Below are 26,660 nucleotides of genomic sequence, written 5' to 3' on the forward strand. Positions count from 1 at the left end.
ATGCTACACTTCACCATTTCAAAAGAATTTTTTTTGTGAAAGTCATTTCATGCTCTAAATAAATTACTTGTATAAGAGACCAGTTCAGCCTTAGCTGGAGTATTGAGTCCAGTTTTGGGCACCGCACGTGAGGAAGGACGTGAGGGCATTGGAGAGAGTACAGAAAAGATTCACGAGAATGGTCCCAGGGATGAGGAATTTCAGTTATGAAGCTAGATTGAAGTTAGTACTGTTTTCCTTTGCGAAGAGAAGGCTGAGAGGTGATTTGATAGAGATATTCAAAATCATGAGGGGTCTGGATAGAGTAGATCAACAGAAACTATTCCCACTTATGAAAGATTGAGAACAAGAGGGCATAGATTTGAAGTATTTGGTAAGAGAAACAAAAGTGACAGGAGGAAAAACTTTCACGCAGCAAGTGGTTAAGGTCTGGAATGCACTGTCTGAGAACATGGTGGAGGCAGGTTCAGTTGAAGCATTCAAAAGTGAATTGGACAGTTGTATGAAAAGGAAGAATGTGCAGGGTTATGGGGAGAAGACAGGAATGGAACTGAGGGAGTTGCTCTTTCAGAGCTGGTGCAGACATGATGGGCCGAATGGCGGCCTCCTGCGCTGTAACGATTCTGTTCAAGTGGTATAGCAACACCATGTTTATGGATAATGCCTTTGGTTTGAGGAACCGGTTTTATGGTTGCAACCATTATTGTTTCTGATATAGCTGAGACAATAAATTATTCTGAAACAAAAAACTTTTTTAAAATCAAGAATCAATAGCTGAAAAAACTGTCTTAATTCTTGTAGTTTGCTTTAAAGGTAACTACTGACAAAATTATAGTTTCAAAAAACATTAATTCAGAGTTGGGTCTATTTGAATTTCAATTTTTTCTCTCGATAAATTCAGCACATATTTTTCTCATATGCAAATTACGCATTTTACCAGAGACTTTTGGCAATTTGCCGAGTGTTTGGTTTAGAAATGCCGGAATTTTATCTTGCAAATCCCAATAGTTTTTTTATTTTTGGCAATTTCTTTTTAAAGGCTCTTCAGATTTAAAAACAAAAGTTGCTGACCCCTGTCTTGTCCCGTTATTTGGAACCTCTCTTTCACATTAGGTGAATCTTAGCAAGTAAAATCTATCTGGAACAAATTCCAAACCTCTTGGAAAATAAGGGTGACAATTTGTATTTCAGTAATTAATGTTTGGCATGTAGGCTGAGCAGTTGTAAGAGTACTTTGTTTTTCCAATTATATTCAAATCCTACTAATGTATGCATAGTGTGCCTACTACCAGTGTAGGTCAAACAACCAATGTGCAAGAATCCAAGTTTTTTTCAGGGCACAAATCTTAAGAGATTTGCAAATTGGTTGCAGAATATTCGTGTTTGTTGCTGATCAGGAGCTGGTGGATGAAGTTACACCTACTCCTGCTTATGACTTGGCCATGCAGTAAGGCCAATTTGGAGAGTGTCTCTTAACTGCGCAACAGTTCTGTGGAATAGCTTGAATGCTTTCTCTGGGCATTTCTTCATGGGATGTTCAAGATGTCCCAGAACCAGGACAGGATTCCCCTTGACTTCACTTTCCACCCCACCAGCCTCCACATCTAGAGGATCATCCTCCACCATTTCCGCCCCTACAGCGTGATGCCACCAAATGCATCTTCCCTTCCCCTGTCAGCATTCCGAGGGATCGTTCCCTCCGTGGCACCCTGCTCCACTCCATTACCCTCAACACCTCGTCCCCTTGCCATGCAACTGCAGGAGGTGTAATACCTGCACTTTTACCTCCTCGCTGTTCGCTATCCAAGGCCTCAAACGCTCCTTTCCGGTGAAGCAGCGATTTATTTGTACTTTCAATGTAGTATACTGTATTCGCTGCTCACAATGCGGTCACCTCTGCATTGGGGAGACCAAATGCAGATTGGGTGACAGCTTTACGGAACACCTCCGCTCAGTCCGAAAGCATAACCCCGAGCTTCTGGTTGCTTGCTGTTGTAATACTCCTGCCTTTTATTATTTGTGTAACGTATAGCTTGACTTCTGATTTAGTCTTCGATTTGTACTGTCTTTCCCTTTTAGTCACAGTCTGTTTATCATTTCCCATATTAATGCCTTTCTCTCTTGCTTTGTCTCGACTCTTTGATTTACCACATCTTCCCAAATTTGATGTGCCTATCCCCCACTGTTTAGTTTAAAACTCTCTCTACTTCCTTAGTTATACGGTTTGCTAGAACACTGGTCCCAGCACGGTTCAGGTGTCAACTGTCCCCAGTTTCCCCTGTACTGGTGCCAGTGTCTCTCAGACTGGAACCCACTTCTACCATAAGAGTCTTTGAGCCACACATTTATTTCTCTAATCTTATTTTTGTGTGTGTTTTTAAAAGTTTCTGGTTAAATTTGTGTACTTTTCTTTAAGGATTAATTGGTCTTTTCACTGTCCTCATCGACTTCAAGTTTTGATATCTGGGTCCTGATCATTTAATGGCTGTATTTTGGTAAAAGGAGCAAGTGAAGCTAACTTTATTGTCTGACTATAGTTTTGGGTGCTGAGAGGGAGTAACTATCCCACTCCTAGATGTGTTTCTGAGCATAGTCAGTGATGTGATCCTGGATCTCCCAAGTGTAACTGAACAAGAAGTGCCCCAGCCACCTTTCTTCCACTCTGTTTGAGTTGAGTGTGGTGGGGTGGGGGGAAGGGGTGGTAGAGAGCTGGAGATAGCTTGGGCTGTGATGAGAATTTAGTTTTCAACCCAGACATGGCATTCCCTGGCGCCCTGCGTCCTTCAAGTTCTAATGCTTGTCTGAGAATTTATGTTCTAGTATGCTGAGTCTGGCCAAATGCTGAGAGTTTATGTTGTGGACTATAATTACATCATCTGTGTCACTGTCTATTGATACATCGGATAGGTTTCTGTAATGAAATTAATTGAACCACTTGGTTTCTGTTAATGGACTATTAATGCTTCATGTTATTTAAGGTCTCAGCGGCTGGTCAGCACAGTAAGAAGCCCACAACCTTACTTTCCTGCAACAGGGCATCATACCATCTTCCGGCTGACATGTCAGCAATTCACATTGAATTCACTGAATACTATTTTCCTGACAGTAAAGAATTTCCTGGTAAGGTTTTGATAAATAAGTAACGTTTCAAAATGAATGATGAATGTGGCATGCTTGAGTTCAGTGCTGTTTCATAATTGCACTGCACGTTGTATGGATAAAAATGAGTCATCTTTTGGTGACTTGGTAAATCATCTGCCTATTGCTGAAGAGAAGCTGATATTTGCGTGAATGACAAACTGATCATGATGGAGCAAGTCGGTATTTATTTGTACAGCAGCTGTGATGGACACAGGATCCATGTAAATTTTGTGCCTCTTTATACACCAAATTGACGTGGACACGGCTAGAAGCTTCACTCCATTTGTACATTGAAAGACTGGAGTGGTATGCTTTACGCATTTCTGATGTCATCTGCAGGCTAGATCATGAATTGATATTGTGCAGAAAGCTATTCAGCCCATTAGAGCTGGTTCTTTGAAAGCTATCCAGTTATCCCATTCTTCTGCCCTTTCCCCATAGACCTACAAATTGGTCTTTTTTTTTCAAGCAGATATCCGATTTTCTTTTGGAAGTTAGTACTGAATCTGGTTCCACCACCCTTTTGGGCAGTGCATTCCACGCCATCGTAACTTGCGACATTGATATAAAATAAATTCTCCTTGCCTCTCCTCTTTTGCTAATTACCATAGCTCTGCAACCTCTGAATATCAGTGTAAAGCTTATGCCATGTGTCCAAGCAATTGAATTCTTGATGCTTCCTTTTATGAGCCAATTCATTTCTCATAAGCAGTAGGAAATATTCAATTAATGTAATCCTGGTTTAAGACTGTAAACATATTGATTTAGCTGACAAATGATTGTATGTGAATTGGTTTTGACCAGCCAGCTCTCAAGAATGATCTGTCCTCTGGTTTTAACTCTTAACACTGCTGCTTGTTATGGCCACCAAGTTGAAGTAAGGACTGCAGTGTGAATGATGCCAACTTCTCTTTAATTTTTAAATATTATTCATTAGGTAAGGACCAATGCAAATGCTGGGTCCTATTGTATCAAAAAGTAGGATTCCAATAGAGACGTTCTTCATTACCTTTGATATGTAGGGTGGTGGGGAGGATAGGTAATCAGGAGATACTATTGATATTGTACCATAGGGGTTTTGGCCTGTGCCCTGAGGGCCATATGCTACACTACCCCTCAATCTGGCACTCATGCTCGGCATTTAGTCCTAATTGTACTTATAATATCTATTTGGGATTTATTGTAGAATTTTGTGTGCTGATGGTTTGGAAAGAGCTGTTTTTAAGCTTTGTTGCCTCGCAGATTAAAGAATCTAAAATAGGAACACTGAATTAGGTATTTTCAGCAACATGTGATGTATGGCAATTAAGGGGAGGCATTGATTTTGAACTTTATCGATTCCAAGGCTGCAGGATACACAATTAAGTGTCCCACAAAGATTGGGCACCTCTATCTAACCACATTTGATGTCACTGTGCTACTCATCTGCCAGCCCACTAGGCGACTTGACAATCTGGCCATTCTGATACAATAAGTACCAAGCCATGCAAATTTTATGAAGACAGTTTGTTTTCAGCAGCTTTATGCCATTTACCCAATTGACTAAAATTTATTATACATGTTTTTTTGCTATAGTTTTATCTTGCATTTTTCCATTTACAGTGCCTTGCCCTAACCTTTACGTAAAACTCAATACCTTACAATTTATACTGGATCCAGTCAGCATGCTGTGGATGAACTCCTTCTCTTTGGACTTGTATCAGACACTACAGCAGTTCAAAGCCATTTATAAATTGAATAATTCTGTGAAAGTGGATGAGCATGTTGACTTTTGTATGAATGGCCTCATGTTGAAGGTTAGTCACTGCCAAAGATCTAATTTAATTATAATGAAAGTATGTATTCAAGGTTTGTCAATGATATGCTGTGAAGACCTGTGGGGTATGATTTATGTTTGACGAGGGAGCTGATGGCCATTTTTGAGAGAGTTAGTTCTCAGTTATTGTCAACTCCAATTCTGTCAATATGTTTTCACAATGCATTTAATATTAGACTTGCATAAGCAAACACTTCATATAACACATTTTACTTCTGTCATACTTGAACACCTCTGTTCGTTAAACTTGAAGCCCCCCACCCTTTATGAAAATCACAGGTTCTCCCACTTTGCCATAGATGTATAAGACACCATATCATCCAAATATGTGCATATACGTTGCTGTTTGTGTAAAAAATGAAATTAAGATTGTTTTTATTGGGGATGTTGATTTTTCTGATTTAACAAATGTTTATACTTCAAAAACATTTATGCAATTACTTTGTCTGTACTTTGACATCATGAGAAAATCACCGGGTGAAAATTGGTGTACACAGCGTAAGAAAAGATGTGGAATTTTGCTTTCCAGTTGTAATTTAAAGATGTTTAATACCTGAAAAAAAAATTGTAAATTCAGTGCGATAATGTACTATTCAGATTGTTCCCTGAGTTTTAGTCCAGTGCAACACCTTAGTGTTTAAACTGTAGTCATTGAATGAGTGAGGTTGTTTTTTTCCCATTACATATATATAAATGATTTGGAGGAAACGTAGTATATAAATGATTTAGAGGAAAATGTAGCTGGTCTGATTAGTAAGTTTGCGGACGACACAAAGGTTGGTGGAGTTGCTGACAGTGATGAGGATTGTCCGAAGATACAGCAGGATATAGATTGGTTGGAGACTTGGGCGGAGAAATGGCAGATGGAGTTTAATCCGGCCAAATGTGAGGTAATGCATTTTGGAAGATCTAATGCAGGTGGGAAGTATACAGTAAGGGCGGCGCAGTGGTCAGCACCGCAGCCTCACAGCTCCAGCGACCCGGGTTCAATTCTGGGGACTGTGTGGAGTTTGCAAGTTCTCCCTGTGTCTGCGTGGGTTTCCTCCCACATGCCAAAGACTTGCAGGTTGATAGGTAACTTGGCCATTAGAAATTGCCCCTAGTATAGGTAGGTGGTAGGGAAAATATAGGGACAGGTGGGGATGTGGTAGGAATATGGAATTAGTGTAGGATTAGTATAAGTGGGTGGTTGATGGTCGGCACAGACTCGGTGGGCTGAAGGGCCTGTTTCAGTGCTGTATCATTAAACTAAACTAAACTAAATCGCAGAACCCTGAGGAGTATTGACAGGCAGAGAGATCTGGGCATACAGGTCCACAGGTCACAAAGTAGCAACTCGGGTGGATAAGGTAGTCAAGAAGGCATACGGCATGCTTGTCTTCATCGGTCGGGGCAAAGAGTATAAAAATTGGCAAGACATGCTGCAGCTGTACAGAACTTTAGTTAGGCCACACTTAGAATATTGCGTGCAATTCTGGTCACCACACTACCAGAAGGACGTGGAGGCTTTGGCAAGGGTACAGAAGCGGTTTACCAGGATGTTGCCTGGTCTGGAGGGCATTAGCTATGAGGAAAGGTTGGAAAAACTCGGATTGTTTTCACTGGATCAACGGAGGTGGAGGGGCGACATGATAAAGGTTTACAAAGTTATGAGTGGCATGGACAGAGTGGATAGTCAGAAGCTTTTTCCCAGGGTGGTAGAGTCAGTTACTATGGGACATAGGTTTAAGGTGAGAGGGGCAAAGTTTAGAGGGGATGTGCGAGGCAAGTTCTTTACACAGAGGGTGGTGAGTGCCTGGAACTTGTTGCCGGGAGAGGTGGTGGAAGCAGGTACCATAGAGACGTTTAAGAGGCATCTTGACAAATACATGAATCGGATGGGAGTAGAGGGATACGGACCCTGGAAGTGCAGAAGGTTTTAGTTTAGGCAGGCATCAAGATCGGAGCAGGCTTGGAGGGCCGAATGGCCTGTTCCTGTGCTGTACTGTTCTTTGTTCTTTGTACATTTCACTGTTCAAATGCAGAGCAATCAAAGTTAAGGAAATATTTTTGAATTGCTACATGCTGTATGTTATAAAGGGATTGTCCACAAATTTACAGGTTTTTTTGGTTCTCTTTTGTCTGATTTTGTTTTGATATGTTGGTCAGCAGGTATTTTGTGTGGAAACTACCCTTCAGAATTTCCCTGTGACTCAATCGGTTTATGCACATCCGGGTAAACTCCAGTTCAGTCTGTCTGTCCTGTGCTGAGGTAGCTGATTTTTGCCCCAGTGGACAGTGGGGCTGTTTTAATTTGTAGTGACCCAGTGGTCAGGAAGTGGACATTCAACCCTAGGGCTCAGGAGTGTCTGTTGAGGTTCCTATTCCTTATTGCTGTCCAGTGACCTTACCAAGAGTATGTATATCTTAGTATGTAAGCACCCGGTAAGGACAGTGTGGAGCTTAGATTTTGTCTATCGACCGCATTTAACCTCGCAATTATCTGGTGTACCTCAGTGGGACATGTAGACAACAAAAAAAATTACACTGGGACCCCACTATAACATAGTCCATTGGTTCCATACCAAGTTATGGGTGAGACTGCATTATAACAAGGTCCTTTCAAAAGTGCCAAGCCAGTAGCAAAATAATGCAGAACTACAGGTGAAATGATTAAAACGGTCTCAAACAGATAAACCATTTGATCTGATGCAAATAAACAGAGGTTTTGGGCAAGAGATGCAGGGGGAATGTGAACAAGATCTTTTTTTATACAGTGAGTGGTCATGACCTGGAACTCGCTGCCCACAAGGGTGGAGACAATCAATGATTTCAAAAAGAAATTGAATGGGCTGATAAAGAAAATAAACTTGCAGGGCTATGGGGCCTGAACAGGTGAGTAGGCCTGACTGGATTGGTCTATGGAGAGCTGGCATGGACTCAATGAGCCAAATGGCCTCCTTTGCTGGAAATGACTGACTCTATAACATGCAATAACAAAATGAAGCCCATCAATTCAGGCTTTCTTTCTTGCCCACCTTCATCCATCTCCATTGACGCCCTTCTCAACTTGTCTTAATCTCTAAATCACCCAGGAATCCTTGATTCAGCAATCCCCTTTCTTTGCAAAATGGATGCTTGCGTAGCACCTTCCTTGAGCTGGGCAATGATTTTCAGCTTCTCTGCGATCGTGTATCATTTTCTCTTTCATGATTCAGTACACCTCATTTCGTGTTGATGGTTGTATCGGTATCAGTGTGTTTGACCTATATTTATACGGCGAAAAACGGTACCTTACTTAGTCACGAGACTACCATCTCATTGGCTGGTTCTTAATCTATTACCAGGCAGACGTTTGTCATTTGTGGAGCGTTTATACTTCAAGGTTACACAATTAGAGTTTCCAGCACAAACAGGCCATTCGGCCCTACTGGTCTATTCTGGTGTTAAAGCTCCAGATGAGCCGCCTCCCACCTGCTGTTCATTGCACCCAATCAGCATATCCTCTATTCCTTTCTCGTTCATGTGCTTATCCAGTTTCCCCTTAAATGTATCTATGCTATTCACCTCACCACTCTGTGGTAGCGAGTTCCACATTCTCACCACTCTAGGTTTAAAAAAAAAGTTTCTCCTGAATTCCCTATTAGATTTATTAGTGACCGTTTTATTTTTCTGGTTTTGAGTTTTGGAGTTTCCAGATGTCCGACCATCATCTTTACATCCACCCTGTCAAAGTTTAGTTTTAATTTTAATGACCTCAATCAGGCCAATCACTGAGTTGTTTGTTTCTTTTCTGGAGAATGGTTCTGAACATTTAAATTTAAATCAAAATTTTGGGGTCCAAAACGTGCCCACTTTATACTGAGCTCCACACTACTGTGAACAGTAGTGGCACAGTAGGGCGGCGCAGTGGTTAGCACCGCAGCCTCACAGCTCCAGCGACCCGGGTTCAATTCTGGGTACTGCCTGTGCGGAGTTTGCAAGTTCTCCCTGTGTCTGCGTGGGTTTTCTCCGGGTGCTCCGGTTTCCTCCCACAGCCAAAAGACTTGCAGGTTGATAGGTGAATTGGCCATTATAAATTGCCATTAGTGTAGGTAGTAGGGGAATATAGGGACAGGTGAGAATGTGGTAGGAATATGGGATTATTGTAGGATTAGTGTAAAAATGGGTGGTTAATGGTCGGCACAGACTCGGTGGGCCGAAGGGCCTGTTTCAGTGCTGTATCTCTAAATCTAAAGAACAGTGTTATAGTGGGATCCTAGTGTAATGTGATTTCATGATTCAGTGCTGAAGTGTTGTAATCTGTGTCTTCTTTGCTTGACCTGATCAAATGGAAGTGCTTGCAAATGTACTATAAAAGCTGTACAGGATCAGTGATTGGAAACAGTAATTCAGATCTCAAAAACATGCTCAATGTTGCTTCATGACATTAAAAGTTTGAAGGCAGTTTGTTCCTAAGCATATGTATTTGTGTCCTGTTGTTTTAATTTTTTTAAATTGGTTTGTGCTTGAACATGTTGCATTTGAGCATCACTGCTGCAGGACAGCACTGTTGGAGCTATATCTGACTCTGGTATGGAATATGATAAATGTAGGGCAAATATCTTTTACATTTGTGTGGCCAGGTTGTGCCATATGAACAGTTTTGTGCTGTTGATCCACACCCTGTGAGAATTCTATTGAGATTTGTAACCTCAGCCATCAGAAAGGGGTGTTTTCAGCTCATCAATTTGCACTCATTTTGAACACAAATTCCAAGGATGAAAAGTTAATCCACTGAGGCTTCACGTCCTTGCAGCATTATTTTGAGCGTATCGAATTATGGGCAGCCACTTTGGTGTACTAAACCATTGCAGCATGCATTAGCAGAGTAGAAACTGGTGTTTGTGGTTTCCCAGCACCACAAGGCAATCAAAGTTATGCAGGAAGGGGGAAATAAAAGAACATGATTGCTGCACACATTGCATTATTGGTTAAGAAATGGCACGAGAAGTGACTGCTCGGGTACAAATGGTGCATAGTAATTGGAAATCTAATGGGGAGGGGTGGGGGTAGATGTTATCACTTTTTTTCAAAAAATACTTGCATATGTTTATGGATAGTCAATAAAAATATTTCATTACCCAAGTTTTTAACTTGAAAAAAAAACCTTGTGGTCAGCTGTGTGTCCAACAGACATCAACATATTTCAGTATGGTGAGAAAGCTAAACAGGCAGCAGTTTCCTTTGCCCAATATATAGCACGTATATTGTACCTGCAGGGATGTACTCCACTTCCACAAGTCAGTTGGCAGAAAGATTCGGGACCTCCAAGTGAGCACCAAAGGGTATTTCTGGAAATCAAACAGCTAAAAATATGCAGCTTGATAAAAAAAATAACTATCAATTATTTTGTCAAAGTAAGTGATTATAATTTTGGCAAATTGAGATTTGAGTTTGGGACAGTACACTCATCTCTGTGGTAGATGTAAAATGTCAACTCCAGTTTTTCTCCACTGTTTTGCTTCACACTGTTGGGATATTTGTGTTTATTATGCCAGCTTCAAAATAGGTCAATATAGTTTTGAAATCTGTGGTACAAGACTTTCTACCCTCTGGAGCAGATTTAGAGTCAGGGTTTTGTTTTTTGCGCGAGGCTAAAGAAATAAAATTACTAATTTTCCATTATGTAGCAGGAATGAAGGTACTGTAGTGGAGTGTTATCTGTGTGAATATGTGTGTCCCATTGACACTTGCTCGGAATTTGCATGGTTTCATAATTTGACCCATAGAACAGTTAGAAAAGAGCTTTTCTTTTTATTTTGCAGTTCATTATTCCGGTGGACAAGAAGGTAGTGGCTCATCCAGACAGGCCACAGTACCTCACCATTCAGACTTCAGATGTTGTGGCTACAAACACCCGACACTCTGTAAACTGCACACACTCCGATCTCCAAATGGTGCTAAAAGCCTTCAAAGAGTTTGAATTCTTTCATGTGTCATATAAGGAGTTCCCTAAGTCTGCAGACAGTTTTGATGTGCTGCAAAATGTTTTCTTCCATCATGCTTTTGAGCAGCAAATCAATTTGGACAGAATACGCACACAGAAGAATCGTGCCTATGATGTATTGAAGACATCGTCTGCTACAGATATTTGGTCGCTCCATTTTTCCCAGCTCTGGTTGGACTTTGAAGGCATGGAGAGTTCCAAGGGCAAGGCTTTGAGCTTTGTGGATGCATTTCCCCTCTCCATTTGGGTCTCCCAACCGACTAAGTTTCAAAAATGCATGGAATCATCCAGTCATTCAGTGTCTGAATGTACCACTGATTTAGAAGATTGCAACAGTAGTTTGGACCATAAATTGAATATGCTGAGCTGCACAGAGTCTAGAACAGAGCCGAATTTTATAGGCACAGGAACACTCGGATCTTCCAAAGAGATTGATGCACAGCAGGGAAAAGTGAACGAGTCCACACAGGATGATTCTGAGGCAGATATGCATGTTCTCGTGTACAGCACTGCTCACATAAAAGCACACATGAACCACTACCATTACCTTGTACTACTCAGGTTGAAGGAGTGTCTCATTGAGCTACAGGAAGACCTGTCTCAGGATATGGAAAGGTTGACTAAAAATCCAGTTAAATCTGGTAGTACTTGCATTGGGCTGTTGATCAAGAGTGCAGAAATTGCTTTACTGCTTCATCCTGTACCAACCACAGGTTGTGATGCCAAATCCCAAGAGTCTGAAAGCACAAGCCTTGCTGAGTCAGAACTTTCACCTTCTGAAAGTAGGGAGAGCTTGACCATGGAAGTCAAGTCTTTGAACAAAGCAACAACTGATCAGCTGGACAATACCATCAGTTCTATGGATGACAGTGGGATTCACAATGGGGATTTAAGTATGGGACCCATACCATTAGGTCATTGTATTTTATCACAAGATGGTACAGTTGTGAGCAGTGCTCCTATTTCTAACACTGAAGAGGTTGCGAATCAATCACTTGAAAAAGGACTTGTGGAAGAAGCGTATGAAGCAGTGGAGTCGCTGGAGGCTGAAGTCCCTGGGGATGTCATTGATCGCTCCACCTCTAACCCCACCTTAGCCACAAGCACATCTTTGATTTTAGACCCACAGAGAAGGAGCAGAGTATCTGATGGCAGTGTTCAGACTGATCATGCTTCCTTTGGGGATGTTGAGGTAGATTCAAATCCATTGAGTGTAACTAAGGATGTGGCAAAAGAAGCTCTGCTCATAACTGTGGATTTAACTAAAGAGGCTGTTTGTCTCACAAAAGATGCTTTCAGTCTCAGTAAGGAGAAGATGGCTAACACAATGCAAAAGATGCTTTCTCTGTCATCCTCTAGGTACGCTGAAATGTGTTTTATGTGGTGATTATGTCTTTTAAGTTTGGATAAATATATCTACAGAGGCTGCTCTAAGAGTAAAACTAAGACTATTTATTGCTTTTTTTTCTTCCACAAAAAGCTCATCTTCCCCCTTCCCACCCACGCTAGTTAAGGAAGCAAGCAGATGTCCTGCTATCGAAAGGATATCAACTTCATGTTTATTTTTGTTCCCTTTCCACCACCACCTCTATACAAAGTCCTGTAACATCATTGGAATTTCAGGTTTTTTTGTTGTTCTCCCCCCTCACCGCCACCAGCACGACCCCTTTACACCTTTCCCTGACCAAGAAAGTAGGTAATATGTTACTTTATTAACTGCCACCAAAGCTGAATTTATTTACAACTTTTCTTGAGGTCTGATTGCTATTTAGGGAAACCTGAGAGCAAGATGGCCAATCCTATCTCCCCTTCCTTCCCCTGAGCACCACCCCCCCCACCCCCCCCACCCCAATCAAAATCAAGTTTCAAATTGCAATTGTTTTCCCATCAATTGACCTAAACCTCGGTGTAGAACTTCGTTTTGAGTGGAATAAAAGTTAATTCAGTCTTTAATCATGTACCTAGAGCCCTGCTTCCAGGCCTTGACTGACTACACATGAAACCAACTGCATTGAGAGGCTCCTACAGTTTAGGAATAATGCTGCGCACATTTATGTATGTACGCACCTACTGTCATAAACTTTATTGGAGGAGGGCACATGGCTGAGATCTGACAATGAGCAACTCGGGGTTTTGAGCAGGTTTTTTGTTGCTGGTGGATTTTGTCAAGAGGTTTACAGAAAACTTTAGGGTGGACAAGTGAAATTTTTTTGCCTCCATTTGAGCTATCAATCACCTAGCAGTGCAACTCAATTCTACTCTAAAAGTTGATTCTTTGGTATTTCAAGTTGTCCAACACTCGGGAATGCTGGTGGTCATGTGTTGGTGGTATGGACAATGGTCAAGTGAAGGAGTTCAATTCAATCAACAGACCTACACAAGCTCTCTGCCACTTGGCATGTTTAAAATTTATTTATTTTATTTATTTAGAGATACAGCACTGAAACAGGCCCTTCGGCCTACCGAGTCTGTGCCGACCAACAACCACCCATTTATACTAACCCTACAGTAATCCCATATTCCCTACCACCTACCTACACTACGGGCAATTTACAATGGCCAATTTACCTATCACCTGCAAGTCTTTGGCTGTGGGAGGAAACCGGAGCACCTGGCGAAAACCCACACGGTCACAGGGAGAACTTGCAAACTCCGCACAGGCAGTACCCAGAATTGAACCCGGGTCCCTGGAGCTGTGAGGCTGTGGTGCTAACCACTGTGCCGCCCTAATCTAAATCTAAACATTATCTTCAAATCTGTTCATGGCCTCACTCCAGCCAAATTTTGTAAACTCCTCCAGACTTGCTCCCTTGTCTAATTTTCAGTCTTCTGATTCTTCCTCAACATTGGTGGCAAAATTTGAATCTGTTGGGACCCTGCTGTCGGGAACTCTGAGACCTGTCCATATATGGGCATGATTGCGTGTGTGCGCGAAATCTATCTATCTCCCTCTACCCTTAATAAGCCTAATCAAAACCTATTTTTTCTCCCAACCTTTCAATCACTGATTCTTAACTCCAATCCCTGGTTCAATGTTCTGTTCCTTGCCGACTACTCTTGGAAGCTAAGGACCTCGTGTATATTTAAAGGTAGTATATATTGCATGAGAAGGATGGGTCTGACTTTTTGCACCACCCTAGCACATTATCAATGCAGTGAATATGTTTTGTGATAACAGTCACAGCACCTGGGTCCATTATTCTCACATAACTCCACTGCTGTCCAAAAGCATTTTAGCCACCATTGGGAAGTTAATTGTCCTATTTTTGATCACAATGAGTGGGCAATTGCCTTTCTTGTGGAAAGGGAAAGGGAGCTTTACTCTCTCTGACACACAAGTACATGCTGCTGCCACAGATTTTTTTAAATGTATTTTTACTTCTCAAACTCAAAAGCCTTTATGAATAGGTGATTTATTCTGCCATCTGTATTTTAATCAATTTTTGAATGCTTCATCAATTAGTCATAGGCAATTTTTGAAGTTTGTTAAAAATATATACAACTTGTAGATCAGACTATCTGGACATATAGCACATTGGGCTATACACAATGTGAAATATTTGTGCTCATTGCTAAAAATGGTTGAATAATTGGCAAATCTGTTTTGAAATGGGGCCATTTGTCTTGATCTAATTCATACACTGAAACAACAAAAGAAAGAATACAGTTTACAACTTCAGGATGTCCCAAAATGCTTTACAGCCCACTTCTGCACAGCAAAGCCCCATGGACAGCAATGTTTTTTTTTATTATTCATTCATGGGACGTGGGTGTCGCTGGCCAGGCCAACATTTATTGCCCATCCCTAATTGCCCTTGAGAAGGTGGTGGTGAGCTGCCTTCTTGAACCGCTGCAGTCCATTTGGGGTAGGTATACCCACAGTGCTGTTAGGAAGGGAGTTCCAGGATTTTGACCCAGCAACAGTGAAGGAACGGCGATATGGTTCCAAGTCAGGATGGTGTGTGACTTGGAGGGGAACTTGCAGGTGGTGCTGTTCCCATGCATTTGCTGCCCTTGTCCTTCTAGTTGGTAGAGGTTGCGGGTTTGGAAGGTGCTGTCTGAGGAGCCTTGGTGCATTGCTGCAGTGCATCTTGTAGATGGTACATACTGCTGCCACTGTGCATCAGTGGTGGAGGGGGTGAATGTTTATGGGGTGCCAATCAAGTGGGCTGCTTTATCCTGGATGGTGTCGAACGTCTTGTGTTGTTGGAGCTGCACCCATCCAGGCAAGTGGAGAGTATTCTATCACACTCCTGACTTGTGCCTTGTAGATGGTGGACAGGCTTTGGGGAATCAGGAGGTGAGCTACTTGCCTCAGGGTTCCTAGCCTCTGACCTGCTCTTGTAGCCACGGTATTTATTTGGATACTCCAGTTCCGTTTCTGGTCAATGGTAACCCCTCGGATGTTGATAGTGGGGGATTCAGCGATGGTAATGCCGTTGAATGTAAAGGGGAGATGGTTAGATCCTCTCTTGTTGGAGGTGGTCATTGCCCGGCACTTGTGTGGTGCGAATGTTACTTGCCACTTATCAGTCCAAGCCTGGATATTGTCCAGGTCTTGCTGCATTTCTGCACTGACTGTGATGACCAGATAATCTGTTTGTGATTTTGCCTAACAGGCAGCTATTAACTAAGACACTGGGAGAACACACTTGCTGTTAGTCGATTGAGGTGCCATGGGAGCTTTTATGTCCACCTGAAAGGGTAGATGGGGTGTTTGTGTTTAACATTTCAACTGAAACATGGTATCTCTGATAGTGCAGCACTCACTACTGCAATGTAGTAGCATAGGAAGATAGGAACAGGAGTAGGCCATTCAGCCCCTCAAGCCTGTCCCGCCATTCAATGAGATCATGGCTGATCCGCGGCCTAACTCCATATACCTGTCTTTGGCCCATATCCCTTAATATCTTTGCTTAACAAAAATCTATCTATCTCAGATTTAAAATTAACAACTGTTCCAGCTTCCACTGCTGTTTGTGGGAGAGAGTTCCAAACCTCTACCACCCTTTGCGTAAAGAAGTGCTTCCTAACCCCTCTCCTGAACAGCCTGGTCATAATTTTTAGACTATGCACCCTAGTTTTAGAATCTCCAACCAGTGGAAATAGTTTATCTTTATCTAGCCTGTCTTTTCCTGTTAATATCTTGAAGACTTCAATCAGATCACCCCTTAACCTTCTAAATTCTAGCGAAAACAGGCCTAATTTGTGTAATCTCTCCTCGTAACTTAGTCTCTGTAGTCCAGGTATCATTCTTGTAAACCGACGTTGCACTCCCTCCAAGGCCAATATATCCTTCCTAAGGTGTGGTGCCCAGAACTACTCACAGTACTCCAAGTGGGGTCTAACCAGGGTTTTGTACAGCTGCAGCGCAACCTCTGTGTCTTTATACTCCAATCCTCTAGATATAAAGGCTAGCATTCCATTAGCCTTTTTGATTTTCTGCACTTGCTCGTGGCATTTTAAAGATCTATGCACCTGAACCCCCAAGTTTCTTTGGACATCCACTGTACTTAATCTCTCCCATTTAGAAAGTACCCCGTTCTATCCTTTTTTGGTCCAAAATGGATAATTTCACACTTGCCCACATTGAAATCCATCTGCCATTGATAGGGGAGTGTCATTTTTCATGCTGTTATAAGCAGACGTTCATGATTTTATTTGATTTGAGAGTTCTCCCAATATTTTCTACTTGAGCTGAACACAAAACTCTGCTTCCATAGGCAGACCATTTATTGCTATAGACCAAAATATTGACCTTGTGCTCAGTGTCCAGGATGAAGTCGGCTGAGGGCAGACAGTTCACCACTGTTACATACGCTGGAAATGGTATTGGAAGGCTCCTGAACTTCCCTTAATTGGCAAAAATTAACACATTGATAGGCATAATTTGGGCTAAAATGTATGACTTGAAGCTAAAAAACACACGTGGAAGTCAAGAGTTTAATCTGCAGAATAAGGGCAGTAACAGAATCCTTAAATTTCTCACCAATCGTTTAACTGTTTGATTACAATAATCTAGAAGCGTCAGTGTTTCTCTTGAGTACCTTTTGAACCATAGAAATGTACTTTGTTGAGGAGCCCCTTGTTGATCTTCGGCTCATAGGATCAGAATAGGGCCAGGCAGTAGCCATGCCAGTCCCAATTATATCTGTTCTGTTTGATCCAGGCTAATACAATAGAAAGCAGTACTTTCATAATCTAGTAAAGGTATCCCTCAAACAGTGGCAGTGAAAGACACATTAGCCAAGGTGTTTTTTCCTAGACAACAGAGCAGTTCCTTGATTATCAAACTCCGCTCCTCACCTTGGGTCTGGTAAACAGGACCCACTTTGGCACAAGTTATACAGGTAATGGCTCCAACTCTTTTAGATTAGCCCACTCACATGTCTGAGCAAGTAATCAAACCCTTAGTTCTGATAGACTACCTACAAGGTTAGTCAAGGATACAGATTTCCCCACCTTCCATCAAGGTAGAAGAATCAAGGTAGTAAACAGACTTTCCTGGAAATTCAGTTGCCGAAGTCACTTTCAAGTTCTCATTACGTTAACAAGCTTGGACATCTGGGTGTCTTGCCTGTCCTACCCTCCTTTCTCAGAAGCATCCAGATATTGCTCAGTATTACCCTGATAACAATGTTGCGAATGCTACCACTTAGTGCCACAGCCAATTGAGTACCATTTTGAAAGTGTGTCTCAACCATGAAATTGTACACTTTGGGGAAAAAAAAGATGGTCCAATGCATCACTCTTTTGTTAAACTGAATAATTAATAAACAGTTTAGAACAACTTGACTACAATTAGCATCACCCCGCCTCACCATGATCTAAGATTGTGTGCACTGGAAACTTGCGTACTGTATGCATCAGTTTTGTCAGAGTAGAATGACAGCGCCATCATGTGGTCAATACTGAATTGTGATCACTTTCACCCAAAGGCACACAGTTAATTACAGTGGTTCCAGACTACGCTTTTGAATTTGAATAAACTTAGATGGTCCCCCATTATAATCCAGCCAATTTCAGTGGAAGCAGGAGATTCTAAACTAATTTTGAATTGGGCATGAATTGAGTAACTAAACCAGAGGGAGGAGATTACTGTATTTGGTCAGCATTTAATATTTATAGTAGGAATCTAGCACTAGGGACCATATCGTTAATTATAACAATTTAGTAAGGATTTAATAAGTATTTATCTTAAATTAATTTATTAATTAGTGCTAGAAATGTCAGTAGAGGGGTGAAGTGCTTCACCTGTGCGATGTGGGAAGTCCGTGATGCTTCCAGCGTTCCGGACGACTACATCTGCAGGAAGTGTACCCAGTTGCAGCTCCTCACAGACCGCATGGATCGGTTGGAGCAGCAACTGGATGCACTTAGGAGCATGCAGGTGGCAGAAAGCGTCATAGACAGGAGTTTTAGAGAAGTGGTTACATCCAAGGTGCAGGCAGATAGATGGGTGACTGCTAGAAGGGGCAGGCAGTCAGTGCAGGAATCCCCTGTGGCTATCCCCCTCTCTGACAAGTATACCGTTTTGGATACTGTTGGGGGGGATGGCCTATCGGGAAAACAGCAGCAGCCAGAGCAGTGGCACCACGGCTGGCACTGTTGTTCAGGGAGGGACAAAGCGCAGAAGAACAATAGTTATAGGGGACTCTCTGGTCAGGGGCACAGATAGGCGCTTATGTGGACGTGAAAGAGACTGCAGGATGGTATGTTGCCTCCCTGGTGCCAGGGTCAAGGATGTCTCTGAACGGACAGGGAGCATTCTGAAAGGGGAGGGTGAACAGCCAGAGGTTGTGGTACACATCGGTACCAACGACATAGGCAGGAAGAGTGATGAGGTCCTGCAGGGGGAGTTTAGGCAGTTAGGTAGAAAGTTAAAAGACAGGACCTCTAGGATTGTAATCTCGGGATTACTCCCTGTGCCACGTGCCAGTGAGGCAAGAAATAGGAAGATAATGCAGCCAAACATGTGGCTGAACAGCTGGTGTAGAAGGGAGGGTTTCAGATATCTGGACCATTGGGATCTCTTCAGGGACAGATGGGACCTGGACAAGAAGGACGGGTTGCATCTAAACTGGAGGGGCACAAATATCCTGGCTGCGACGTTTGCTCGCGTCACTTGGGAGGGTTTAAACTAGTGTGGCAGGGGGGTGGGAGCCAGAGCAGTAGGACAGCTAGTGAAATAAATGAGGGGGAACTGGTAAATAAGGCCAGTAAGACTAAGGAAGAGCAGGCAGGGAGATGTTGCGGAGCACAGCGGGACTGGTGGTCTGAAGTGCATTTGTTTCAATGCAAGAAGTATAACAGGTAAGGCAGATGAACTTAGAGCTTGGATTAGTACTTGGAACTATGATGTTGTTGCTATTACAGAGACTTGGTTGAGGGAAGGACAGGATTGGCAGCTAAATGTTCCAGGATTTAGAAGATTCAGGCGGGATGGAGGGGGATGTAAAAAGGGGTGGGGGAGTTGCATTACTGGTTAAGGAGAATATCACAGCTGTACTGTGGGAGGACACCTCGGAGGGGTCATGCAGCGAGGCAATATGGGTGGAGCTCAGTAATAGGAAGGGTGCAGTCATGATGTTGGGGGTTTACTACAGGCCTCCCAACAGCCAGCGGGAGGTAGAGGAGTGGATATGTAGACAGATTTTGGAAAGATGTAAAGGTAACAGGGTTGTAGTGGTGGGTGATTTTAACTTCCCCTATATTGACTGGGACTCACTTAGTGCTAGGGGCTTGGATGGGGCAGAATTTGTAAGGAGCATCCAGGAGGGCTTCTTGAAACAATACGTAGATAGTCCATCTTGGGATGGGGCCGCATTGGACCTGGTATTGGGGAATGAGCCCGGCCAGGTGGTCGAAGTTTAAGTAGGGGAGCATTTCGGGGACAGTGACCATAATTCCATAAGTTTTAAGGTACTTGTGGATAAGGATAAGACTAGTCCTTGGGTGAAGGTGCTAAATTGGGGGAAGGCTAATTATAATAATATTAGGCAGGAACTGAAAAATTTAGATTGGGGGCGGCTGTTTGAGGGTAAATCAACATCTGACGTGGGAGTCTTTCAAACGTCAGTTGATTAGAATCCAGGACCAGCATGTTCCTGTGAGGAAGAAAGACAAGTTTGGCAAGTTTCGGGAACCTTGGAAAACGCGGGATATTGTGAGCCTCGTCAAAAAGAAAAGGAAGCATTTGTAAGGGCTGGAAGGCTAGGAACAGACGAATCCCTTGAATATAAAGACAGTAGGAAGGAACTTAAGCAAGGAGTCAGGAGGGCTAAAAGGGGTTATGAAACATCATTGGCAAACAGGATTAAGGAAAATCCCAAGGCTTTTTATACGTATATAAAGAGCAAGAGGGTAACCAGGGAAAGGGTTGGCCCACTGAAGGACAGAGAAGGGAATCTATGTGTGGAGCCAGAGGAAATGGGCGAGGTACGAAATGAGTACTTTGCATCAGTATTCATCAAGGAGAAGGACTTGGTAGATGATGAGCCTAGGGAAGGGAGTGCAGATAGTCTCAGTCATCTCATTATCAAAAAGGAGGAGGTGTTGGGTGTCTTGCAAAGCTTTAAGGTAGATAAGTCCCCAGGGCCTGATGGGGTCTACCCAAGAATACTGAGGGAGGCAAGGCAAGAAATTGCTGGGGCCTTGACAGAAATCTTTGCATCCTCATTGGCTACAGGTGAGGTCCCAGAGGACTGGAGAATAGCCAATGTTGTTCCTTTCTTTAAGAAGGGTAGCAAGGATAATCCAGGAAATTATAGGCCGGTGAGCCTTACGTCAGTGGTAAGGAAATTATTAGCGAGGATTCTTCGGGACAGGATTTACTCCCATTTGGAAACAAACTGACTTACTAGCGAGAGGCAGTATGGTTTTGTGAAGGGGAGGTCGTGTCTCACTAATTTGATTGAGTTTTTTGAGGAAGTGATGAAGGAAGGGCAGTGGATGTTGTCTATATGGACTTCAGTAAAGCCTTTGACAAGGTCCCTCATGGCAGACTGATACAAAAGGTGAAGTCACATGGGATCAGAGGGGAGCTGGCAAGGTGGATACAGAACTGGCTCGGTCATAGAAGACAGAGGGTAGCAGTGGAAGGGTGCTTTTCTGAATGGAGGGATGTGACTAGTGGTGTTCCGCAGGGATCAGTGCTGGGACCTTTGCTGTTTGTAGTATATATAAATGATTTGGAGGAAAATGTAGCTGGTCTGATTAGTAAGTTTGCGGACGACACAAACGTTGGTGGAGTTGCGGACAGTGATGAGGATTGTCAGAGGATACAGCAGGATATAGATCGGTTGGAGACTTGGGCGGAGAAATGGCAGATGGAGTTTAATCCGGACAAATGTGAGGTAATGCATTTTGGAAAGTCTAATGCAGGTGGGAAGTATACAGTAAATGGCAGAACCCTTAGGAGTATTGACAGGCAGAGAGATCTGGGCGTACAGGTCCACAGGTCACTGAAAGTGGCAACGCAGGTGGATAAGGTAGTCAAGAAGGCATACGGCATGCTTGCCTTCATCGGTCGGGGCAAAGAGTATAAAAATTGGCAAGACATGCTGCAGCTGTACAGAACTTTAGTTAGGCCACACTTAGAATATTGCATGCAATTCTGGTCGCCACACTACCAGAAGGACGTGGAGGCTTTGGAGAGGGTACGGAGGAGGTTTACCAGGATGTTGCCTGGTCTGGAGGGCATTAGCTATGAGGAGAGGTTGGAAAAACCCGGATTGTTTTCACTGGAACGACGGAGGTGGAGGGGTGACATGATAGAGGTTTACAAAGTTATAAGTGGCATGGACAGAGTGGATAGTCAGAAGCTTTTTCCCAGAGTAGAAGAGTCAGTTACTAGGGGACATAGGTTTAAGGTGAGAGGGGCAAAGTTTAGAGGGGATGTGCGAGGCAAGTTCTTTACACAGAGGGTGGTGAGTGCCTGGAACTTGTTGCCGGGGGAGGTTGTGGAAGCAGGTACCATAGAGACATTTAAGAGGCATCTTGACAAATACATGAATAGGATGGGAATAGAGGGATACGGACCCCGGAAATGCAGAAGGTTTTAGTTTAGGCAGGCATCAAGATCGGCGCAGGCTTGGAGGGCCGATAGGCCTGTTCCTGTGCTGTACTGTTCTTTGATACAATTAACTTTGACAACATCCAGGACAAAGCAGCCCGCTTGATTGGCACCCCAGTCCACCAGCGTTCAATCCCTCCACCACTGACGCACAGTGGCAGCAGTGGGTACCATCTACAAGATGCACTGCAACTCACCAAGGCTCCTTCGACAGCACCTTCCAAACCTGCAACCTCTACCACCTGGAAGGACAAGGGCAGCAGATTCATGGGAACACCACCACCTGCAAATTCCCCTCCAAGCCACATACCATCCTGACTTGGAACTATATTGCTGTTCCTTCACTGTCACTGGGTAAAAATCCTGGAACTCCCTTCCTAACAGCACTGTGGGTGTACCTACCCCACATGGACTGTAGCGGTTGAACAAGGCAGCTCACCACTACCTTCTCAAGGGCAATTAGGGATGAGCAATAAATGCTGGTCAAGCCAGTGACATTCACGTCTCATGAAAGAACAAAAAAATTTAAGAGTAAATTAGCTAAGTATGAGGGAGAAAGGAGTAAAAGGATATGCTGGGGTGAGATGAAATTGAGATTGTGAGCAAGTTTGGGTGGAGCATAAACACTCCATAAGCCTTTCTGTGTGCTGTTAATTCTATGTATATCAAGGAATGATTTGTAAAAGTGGAGTCCTCATTATATGGAGTTCTTCAATGCTACATTCATTCAGCTCGTTATTTGTATATTTTTTGTCACCTCGCAGTAGTCAACCAGTCCCATGTCAGTTGCAGCACTGATTTTGATGCACAAGGTTCCATCTACTCTGAAACGTACCCCATGTTGCTTTTCTGAGTGGTTCTGCGAATTTTGCATTGTGGATCCATGCCCACTAAGAATTAGCTTCAGCCTACTCGAGCTTATTTTCCCCTGCCCATTTTGAAACTTATGAAAGAGACTTGTATCTCATTTATTTGGGCAGGATTTGAATTTGACTGTGTATTTAACTGTATTACATATTTGCTGTGTCTTTTTCTACTGGACAGACTTTGTAAGACTGCCAAAAGAGAAGCCATAGATTTGTGGGATCAAACATATGTCATTGAAATTTTAGAAAAATTCCAAAATGACCAGCCAGAGTTTTCATCTTAGTAATGACTTTCTTTCTAAATCCCACCAAAAGTTTCCACTTGATTACAAGTCTCTGCAATCATGTAAGAAAATTGCAGCTGATGAAGGATGCCAATTTCAAATTAACAGAAAATCCAGTGCAAAAACTTTACTGCAGTTCTGTTCAGGCCCACAAAGCATCCAGTTTAAGGATAGACGGAAAAACCATATGAAAGGATAACAGGTGGTGATTTGATCCGTAACATCTGTCCCATCCTACTTTTCCTAACCTGACCTCACATTAAATGATCCCCGTGGCCACCACACCCACCCCTCGCTTTTGGCCATATAATCTCCTGGGCGAGGCATATTAATGTGGCTGAGTGACAGTGATCATACAGCACTGAATTCAGAACTGGAAGGCTCCAATAAGTTCACCATGGTTTTATTTTCTTTTTTGTGACTAGATGGACTTTTCATAATTTGAACAGTTGAGATCAGTTCCTCCTTCAAGCTTCTAGTTTAGCATTATGTTGCTTCGAGTGAAATTTTATTAAAGTATGATTTTCCCTAACTTTCGGCCCTTTTTCTCTAACCTATGGATGCTTTTGTTATTTTCAGTTCTGGCGGGTATTTATGTATTTGTGGCCCCTAATTTTTTGCAGTTTTTGCAGTACCCCAGGTTGTGGTCTAACCAAGGTTCAATACAAGTTTAACAGAGCTTCTCAGTAAACTACTTCATATAAGACTGTTAGCTGAAGTTGAAACTCATGGAATTGAGGACAAATTATTCTCCTGATTTAAGAGATTGACTGAGTGGCAGGTACTTGAATTGGCAGGATGTGACCAGTGATATCCCACAGGATCTGTGTTGGGACCTGAACTATTCACGGTATTCAGTTACGATTTAATGATTGGATCGAGAGCCACATATCCAAGCTTGCTGATGAGCCAAAGATGGGCAGCATTGTCAACAATGTAAATGGAAACACAGAATTGCAAAGATGTATTATTAGATTCAGTGACTGGGCAAAACTGTGACAAATGGATTTCAGTGTTGGCCTAAAAAGGATACTTACTAAATGGTGAAAAGCAAGAAACAGTGGAGATGCAGAGACTTGGGGATCTAGCTACATAGATCATTAAAATAACATGGACAAGTACAGGAATAAACAAAAAGGCTTTTGAAATGCTGGCATTTATATCTAGAGGACCAGATTACAAGGCAGTGGAAGTCATGCAACAGCTATACAAAGTCCTGGTTCTGCCACACCTGGAGCACTGCGAGTAAGGCAAGACACAAGACCTTCGGAAGGATATATTGACCTTATATGAGTGGAGTGTAGATTTACTAAAACAATACCTGGATTCCTATATTGAAAATCACCTGACAATTACAAGCCCATTCTGCAAGTTTATTAATGTCATTTTGTATTTTGTCAGTCTTCCTCAGAATTTACTGTACCCCAAAATTTGATGTCATCTGCAAATTCTAAAATTGTACTTGTGATTCCAGAGTCGAGATTGCATTTTGTGAATGATGAGCAACAGTGTTCCCAGCATCGATCCCTGTAGAATACCACCTCTTAAATTTTTTTCTGTGTTTTTTTTTAATCCTTAACCCCTGCGCGCTCTCTCCTGTTCTGTGGCTAGCTTGCTATTCATTCTGCTACTTGTGTCTTGGACTCCAGATGCTCTGACTTTAATTACATCACGAGGATGTGTGTAAAAGTGGGATCAGGATTATTTTTTTAAACTACTGCAAAGTTTGCTTTTAGTTTCAAATACATCTTTGCAATTTTATGCTTCCATCTACATTGTTAACAATGCTGTCTGTCTTTGTCTCATCAGCAAACATGGATATGTGATTCTCTATCCAATCAGTGGAAAATTGTCAGTGATCCACAACAGTGAGTTATGAAACCAGAAAGTTAGTTTTCGGAAAAGAATGAGCGCAGCTAAAAAGTAGAGCATCTTGAATGAGTTACAAGTCTCCTGACAACTTGCAAAAGAAAAGTATTTTCCAGGACAGTGAATGCACAATGAATGCTGGGATGTGATATTGCAAGAATTCTCAGGCAGTCTGATCATTACAATATTGAGCTGTGTCAAGTGTTCCAGTTGCTCTTTGAGTAATGAGGTGCCTTTACCCATTTGTTGCTTTGACAAGTGTCAGCTTGGCTCGGTGGGGAAGGAGATGGATTTTGGGCTGTATGATGCGTGGAGGGACAGAGGCAATAGAAGAGAAACGAGTGCAAATGTTTTTAAAACTAGTGTCTCCTTGAATTGACCCTGTTTAATGATGCAAGTCCATTTGATGAGCTTACTTAGTCACTTTCACATTTGCCTCTGAAACCTGGTTGTTTCATTGTTTCTTTTTGATTCCATTCCTAATTGTCTGTTGCCAAAGCATCTGCAGTGGCTTCTCTTCCCATCTTTGACTATTTCCCCTAGATTACCCCCAGGATTTAAGCTTGGCTCCCTCCTGTTCCTCATTTTATTCGCTGTCCCATAGCATCGTCATTGTTCAGCCACATACAATTGTAACATGCAGTTCTATCTCTCTTCCTCTGTCCATACCCTCCACTGCCTCCATGTTGGTAGACAGCTTATCTTGCAGTTTGTCTTGATGAGCTGCTTTTTCCTCCAGTTAAAAATTGGGAAGACAAAAGGCACATACCCATGCTACTGATTGTATCACCAACCATTTCCTGCCTATTGTCTTTAGCTCACCCAGACTCTGTCTGTAATCTGTGCTGGAAATACTCAGCTGGCCTGGCAGTATCTGTGCAGAGAAACATTTCGGGTGAGAATTCTGATGAAAGGTCACTGACTTGAAATGTTAACTCTGTTTCTCTTTCCAGAGATGCCATCAGGCCTGAGTATTACCAATATTTTCTGCTTATATTTCAAATTTCCGGCATCCACAGTATTTTGCTTTTGTTTGTAACCTGTTTTTGACCCCAAGCTGCTTTTTTTTTTATTCGTTCACGGGTTGTGAATATTGCTGGCAAAGCCAGCATTTATTGCCCTTGAGAAGATGGTGGTGAGCTGCCACCTTGAACCGCTGCAGTCTGTGGTGAACTTACTCCCACAGTGCTATTAGACAGGGAGTTCCAGAATTTTGACAGTGACCGTGAAGGAACGGCAATATAGTTGCAAGTCAGGATGGTGTGTGACTTGGGAAACTTGTAGGTGATGCTGTTCCCATGCACCTGCTGTTCTTGTCCCGGGTGATAGAGATTGTAGCTTTGGACGGTGCCTTGGTGGGTTGCTGCAGTACATTTTGCACTGTGTGCTGTTGATGAAGGGAGTGAATGTTTAAGGTGGTGGATGTGTGTCGATCAAGCTGGCTGCTTTGCCCTGGATGGTGTTGAGCTTCCTGAATGTTGGAGCTGCACTTATCCAGGCAGGTGGAGAATATTCCATCACTCTGCTGACTTGCACCTTCTAGATGGTGAACAGGCTTTGGGGAGTTGGGAGGTGAGTTACTTGTCAAAAATTTCACATCCTCTGACCTGCTGTTGTAGTCACAGTATTTATTTGGCTGGTG

At 42.7% G+C, this 26,660-nt stretch overlaps 1 protein-coding gene across 3 annotated transcripts in view; it reads left to right on the forward strand.

Moving 5' to 3' along the window:
- Positions 1–26,660, forward strand: part of bltp3a (bridge-like lipid transfer protein family member 3A) — a 174,620-nt gene that overhangs the window by 110,421 nt on the left and 37,539 nt on the right. For all 3 annotated transcript variants that reach the window (XM_068057072.1, XM_068057073.1, XM_068057074.1), the window contains exons 12-14: positions 2,979–3,120; positions 4,744–4,937; positions 10,744–12,284. In XM_068057072.1, the coding sequence (XP_067913173.1) occupies positions 2,979–3,120; positions 4,744–4,937; positions 10,744–12,284 (1,877 nt within the window). The remainder of the gene's footprint in view (positions 1–2,978; positions 3,121–4,743; positions 4,938–10,743; positions 12,285–26,660) is intronic.

The sequence above is a fragment of the Heterodontus francisci genome, chromosome 25 (assembly GCF_036365525.1).
Source record: "Heterodontus francisci isolate sHetFra1 chromosome 25, sHetFra1.hap1, whole genome shotgun sequence".
Lineage (NCBI taxonomy): Eukaryota > Metazoa > Chordata > Chondrichthyes > Heterodontiformes > Heterodontidae > Heterodontus > Heterodontus francisci.